The 6,426-nt window shown below is 41.4% G+C and overlaps 1 protein-coding gene across 1 annotated transcript in view; it reads left to right on the top strand.

Annotated features, from left to right (window-relative positions):
• Positions 1–766: 766 nt before the first annotated feature.
• wnt11 (wingless-type MMTV integration site family, member 11) overlaps positions 767–6,426 on the top strand; it is a 14,577-nt gene continuing 8,917 nt past the window's right edge. Inside the window, exons 1-2 of the mRNA XM_037687609.1 lie at positions 767–926; positions 3,548–3,711. Coding sequence (XP_037543537.1) covers positions 3,629–3,711 — 83 coding nt within the window. The 5' untranslated portion in view covers positions 767–926; positions 3,548–3,628. The remainder of the gene's footprint in view (positions 927–3,547; positions 3,712–6,426) is intronic.

Raw genomic sequence — 6,426 nt, 5'->3', positions numbered from 1 at the left:
GGGGCTGAGTGATACTAGCATTAACAACATTGTAAGACAGTTGAACAACTAGTTACATTGCTGTTGTTGCATCACTCAGCCCCTGTGAATAACAAGTGGCCATCATGGCACTAACAACTGATCGTTAGTGCCATGATGGCTGCTTGTTATTCACAGGGGCTGAGTGATACTAGCATTAACAACATTGAAGACAGTTGAACAACTAGTTACATTGCTGTTTTTGCATCACTCAGCCCCTGTGAATAACAAGTGGCCGTCAGGGCACTAACGATCAGTCGTTAGGCTGATGGTCCTCCATGATCATGTGAACAGCTGGTTCTGGATGTCAACAACAAAATGGTTGCTCCACTATGAGAAGGTGCTGTTTATAGGACTGAGTTTATTGCAGCTCCTCAGACTGACGGTGTTTTGGATAAAAGACGAAACTTTTCAAGAAGTTTTTAATTTTTTCATGTAATTTATTCATTTTTATTTTTCTTGAATCTGTTCAAAACGTTTTTAATTTTATTCATTTGTTTATTCTTCTTGAATCCTGACTTAACCTTGTCATATGTTTCTGCCTGGATCATCGGGATTTACAGAAATGGAGTTTGATGATGATAATAATCCCGGAGGAAGCATAAACTCATTCAAGCCCGTTAATCCCGGAGGAGGACATGTGCTGTAACTCCAGCCTGTTTTTATGCTAATGCAGCTCTGACATCAGCAGGGAGGTCTGGGGGTCAGGACTACTTCAGAGCAGAGTCTGCCCCCCCAGCTCAGACCTGTCCTCGTCCTCTGTCGCCATGCCTACCTGCGCGGAGCTCCTGGACCGAGCCGAGCTGGATGTTAGTGCGGGATCCGGCTGACTGCAGGACGCCACGACACACCTCTGGACTCCGCGGGTTTTCTGTCGTCGCTGAGCGGAGGAGCACCGCGGGGAGCAGGTGAGCTGCAGCCGGCCTCTGCAAGCACAAACACCGCGGAGAGTTGGCGCTGGACACCGCACGGGATTATAATCCGAAACCAACTCACCCGAAGGAGTTTTACATTCACTGAATAATAATGGGACGTTTCCAGAGATTAAAACGAGTTCTAGCTGTTACAGTGACTTTAAATGTATTTAATGCGAAATCTGTTGGTGTTATCAGCGAAGGTAAATATAATTTTAACAATATTAATTTCAAACGGTGGCACCTAATCTAATGTATAGCACAGCTAGCTAACAGTTATTAATATAGCACAGCCAGCTAATTGTTCATGTTTACCTGATTATCTTCAGGTGTCTCTTGTAAATGAGTCCCGGGGCTCAATGGGACCAACCTGTATAAATAAAGGTTGAATTGTTTTAAAATAAAGCGTGTTCCACGTCATTATCATAAATATGTCGCGGTCCTCTGGGTGACCCCCCCGTGTTGCTCAGGTCACTTCGGCCTTCGGGCTAAAACAACACGTCACTTTACGAATCTTTTGTTTAGTTTTTCCTTCATTAACAGATAATAATTAAAGATTCGGTTGTTTCCCTCTCGGGTATCGACAGAGCCTGAAAACGAGACTAAAACTAATCGTCGTGCGTGTTTCGGCTCGGACTCGTTCATTTCTCCTCGATTTAGTTAAAAGTTTCCAACGCGTCTCGGCCAATCAGCGACGAGCTGAGCCGACTTCAAACGGGCCGGCGTCGCGCTGCCCTCACGAGCTCGCTGAAAGCTGCGTTCAAAGACCCTCTGATTATCCGCTACTCTGTCTGCTGCTGAAACTCTGCACGGTTCTGTCCCCCACGCGCAGCACGGCTGATGCCCACACATCACGAAACATCAACATTAATCAAGTTCTTCACGTGTGTTCCAGTTCGATAGCAATCTGCTGCTCATTTAGCAGAGGGGTCGCGTGTGTGCTGGAGATGAGCGCGTGTAAAGTCAGCGATTGAACGTGTGGATGCCGAGGAGTCTTTTTATCTCCGAGTTTCTGTGCTGCAGCTTTTGTTTGTGGCGCGTAGGAAGAGGTCAGAGGTCAGAGGTCATTTACTGGACTCACAACACCAGGGCACGTTCACAAAAAGTCTGGAGTTTGACTTTACTTCAGATTAAGTGTTTTCATTCACGTTTCCTAAAAGATAAAAGCTTGGAAATCTAAAAAAAAAAAAAAAAACTCGTTAGATCAACCAGAGCTTTCTCCTCATTGTTTGTGTCTAAAATATGAATAAATCAGTGGACATGAATCAGTTTTAGGGACATCTGTGTTGTTTTTGATGTTTCCGACATAGACACACACCGGCTCGTACACGTTTCAAGATTTAACAAACGGATATTTATTTCTTTAAGGGGTTTCAAACATTTATAATGTCAATAGAAACATCAAAGCAAATATGTGCTTGTTTTTAGTATTTCGCCCAGTTTTACGCACCCTGGTTTATTGTTTTATCTTATTTTAACTGCATTTTTACTGTAGTTTATTGTGTTTTACAAGTTGTGTCTGGATCAGGTCTCTCCTGTGAACGAGTCCTCGTGGCTCAATGACATTAGTCTGTATAAATAAAGGTGGAATTAATAAAAAAAGGTGAACCGTGCTCATTTTTCACCATTACCTCATTATCAAATGAAAGTAGGGGTGCACCGATTTATCGGCCCCAATTTCCTTAGTTTTGTAAAGTCAGAGATCAGCCGACTTACATGAGAAACTTTTTTTTTGTTTGTTTTAACGTTTGTCTGAACTTCATTTATATTTCAGAGCACGACCTCATGGTGGGTTAAAACAAGTTTGTATTGTTTCTAGGATTTTGTGTCTGTTTTTCAATAAAATAATATTGGAAAATTGAAGTTGCGTTGTGACATTATAACTCCTGACGGTGTCGCTTATTAAACAAAATCGCTTTCAGTCAGACTTTGTAGAAATCGGTGATTGGCCAGAAAACTGCAGTCGGTGCACGTTTAGGAAGCAGCTTTGCTTGAAGGAATGCACGTCACCTGCGTGCCAAATCTTTAAATGACGCTCTCACGGAGTCCGTCAGTCGTCAGCTCACAACCTTTAGACATTTAGTGCCGGCTGAGGGCTGTTGTGTGGACATCTTGAACTGGAATGACCAGAAAAGTTGATCAGTTTTTATTTTAATGTACAGCCACTGAGAGTTTCAGCACAATCCATCAGGCGGTTCATGAGATATTTTGCTAACAGACAAACAGAAACGGTAGATGCTGATAAGAGCTGCTGATATTTTTGTGGCCCTGTGTTTTTGCGTCGTGTCTGCATTTTCCATGTTTATAAAATTAAACGAGCCAGACCACGGTAGAAACTTTTGTCATGAAATTATGGAAAGTTTTTGTCAAACGAGCCGAGAAATTTAAAAACTGACGTCTGGAAAACTGTAATTTTTCAAATTAAACATGCGTCTGAACCTGGAACCGTTTAGAGACTTTGTAGATTTTTATTTTATTATTTCAGGTGAAAAATTGGTTGTGTTTTGCTCGCTTTACATTTATTTTACATTTTTTATCACAGCTGGAAACTTCCCTTGTCCCGCTGCTTGAACTTGTGTTTCTGTGTTTCATATAATTTCTGTGGTTCTCTGCAGGATTGATCTGGGGGGCTGTGCCATGACCTTTGACCTGTAGCTGGCCAGCCCTTTGTGTTTGTGTGAAGCGGACGGTGCACGATGAGGAGCAGCCCTGTCGCCTGGCCTCTGGGTGTGCTCGCAGCTCTGCTGCTGTCTCAGCTCTGCTCCGGCATCAAATGGCTGTAAGTTCCTCTGCGCAGCTGCTCGTCTTTTGTTCCACCTCTGTTTGCTGGAGCTCTGATGTAAGGAACACGGCTCCTTAAGGTTACGATGACTCACACACGAAGCTAGCCGTTGGGTCCTGCTCTTTAAACGAGAGCGTCGTCGTTTTGTTGATGTAAATGTGGCCCGAGCGTTGCAGGTCCAGGTCGTCGACTGCGACGAGCTCCGGCTGTAGAAGGACAGAAAGTCCGATGGAGGCGCCGCGGTGGCGTCCGTCGCGCTCTGTGTGTAGTCTAGTTTGGCCTCAGATCATAAAAAGAGTTTGCTGGAGAACAAAGATTTAACGCTGATTGATTTACTGAAAAACCACACAGTTTTTATGGTTGTGTCAAAGTAAACAATCACCTCCACATTAACTCTGGCAAGTCCATAAAATTCCTGCGCTGGTATTTGGATGATTTGTTTGAAGCAGCGAGTTTTACAGTTCGAGAAGAGGCCGCTTCCACCTCGCCTGCTAAACCAAACGTCAGCGGTGTAGTCTATGAGATGCAGGTCTATGGAGCATACTCACTAGAAAGTTTAATAATTTCACTATACATATTTAAAAATGCCCAATGATGCACGACATATTGTACACGTGTCACTGACATGTTAAACAGCTTCTGCAACAATCTACCTGTATGCAGCGCTTGTTTATTATATTCGCTTATCCAGCAAATTATTGTAGAATTAATGCTTTTGGAATTATTAATACTTTAAATGTTTTGCTTTGAAACCGTTTCCTAAATTCTATAACGTGTTTTTAATACAAAACCAACTGTTGTACAAAGTTTGTTGTACATTTATTCAAATATAAGCGTCAGAGAAATGTGGAAATGTTCAATAAGCTTCAAACTCAAAATAAATTGTATCAACTGGTGTCATTTGGTTTCTAAGCACCAGTATACCCAGTACAAATAAGAAGACCACACCACTGTAAAATGTGTATAGAGCCACAAAATGTTTGAGGCTAAAATGAAGATCAACTGCATTTACACACATCTAATGGTGCATTGTAATAATTAATATTTAAAATCAATAAAAAATGAAACCACCAGACGTATTTTGTGTGAAGTGGGTCAAGTCTGTAACTGGCTCAGATAAATCGAGCATTCAGACGAGCCCTCGTTGGTCATTTAACACCAGAATACATAAATACCGTAGCGTTAATAAGCTTTTATTAGAAACAAGTGCTTGTTTTATACAAATTTTATTAATAACAACACATTTTGACGCCTTTAAAGTCTAGTGGTCTCCACAGATTCACAAAACCACGTTTATTCTTTTATAGCAATTTGCCGCAGATTTGTTGAAAAATGTTAATTGTCACAAAGTTTAGTGTGAGCTCACAGATTATTAGATCAACAGTAAAACAGATTACTGACTTTTAATCCCATTTCGGTGAGAATAAAGAAAGTATTCACGGTTCGACAACGGTTTCCAAAGTGTTCACGTTCGAGCCCACAAAGGAACGGTGCTGGAGGCGTGTGACTCTGAAACCAGTTTAAATTTAAACTTTGCTAATAATCTTATCAAACGGAGGCGTCATTTCTAATCCAACTGCCTTAACAGCTGTATTTGTACGAGTGTATGATTATTGAGCAACCCCAACTTTAAAAAAATTGTCGTGTTGCGTGACACATAAACAAAAACAGAATGATTAGTGAACATTTTATTCAAAGTTACAGTAAACACGTTGCATGTTAAGATAAACTGCACATTTTCTCCCAGAGTCTTTGGAGCAGAATATTTCATAATATTTGAGAATAATCTGTTGTCTGCCTGGAGCACATGTTCTAAAAGTGCTTTTCTGCACTGATGGAGCCTTTCCAGCTGCCGACGCAGTAATGCACCCCCATACCATCAGAGAGAAAGGCTTTGAAACGGCGCGCCTGCCTCAGTCTGTTTAAGCTTCGGCTCAGAGAAGACGCCATTTGTGTTCACAGACGGCGTCTTCTTTGCACGATAGAGCTTGAACCAGAGTTGACTCGATGAGCTGTTTACAGACAATAATTTGTGTAAAGGTTCTGAGCCCATGCAGTGGCCCCCGAGGGCCCGAACAGCTGGAACTGAAGATTTGACCGTGTCCTTTGAGCTCAGAGATTCCTCCAGATCCCTGGAGTCTTTTGGTGACGATATGAACTGGAGATGATGGGATGATTAAAGTCCTCCCAGTTACTCTGAAATTGTTGCATGATTTCTAGATGCACGTTTTCAGCAGCGGCTGAACCTCTGCCCATCTTTACTTCAGACAGACTCGGCCTCTCTAAAATGTTATTTTAAATCTTGTCCTCTTACTGGTCTGTTGCCAATTAACCCAGTTAGACTCAGAAAGTTCCTCCACCTGTTTTATATTTGTACCATGACATTTAGAGCCCTCTGATGCAAATCACAATGTTTCAGATGTGTTGTTGCCATAAAATACAAAATGCCCTTTATTTTGCACAATTTCTCTTTTTTAAAAAAAATTTGACATGTTTACCGTGTTCTGGTGTGAATTAAATATAGATTTATATATAAATATAAGATTTACAAATATATATTTTTTATTTTTTACTATTTGCACAAGACCCCAACTCTACTGCTTTAGACGTCTACTGGTTTCTCAAAATATGACAGACATGTATTTAATATTATTGTCATTTAAAGCTACGACGACTCGTCACATTTTATTATTGTCATTTAAAGCTACGACG

The sequence above is a fragment of the Nematolebias whitei genome, chromosome 14 (genome assembly GCF_014905685.2).
Source record: "Nematolebias whitei isolate Nwh7 chromosome 14, NemWhi1, whole genome shotgun sequence".
NCBI classification, from domain to species: domain Eukaryota; kingdom Metazoa; phylum Chordata; class Actinopteri; order Cyprinodontiformes; family Rivulidae; genus Nematolebias; species Nematolebias whitei.
The sequence above is the reverse complement of the archived record's forward strand: the minus strand, read 5'-3'. Positions and strand labels throughout refer to the sequence as shown.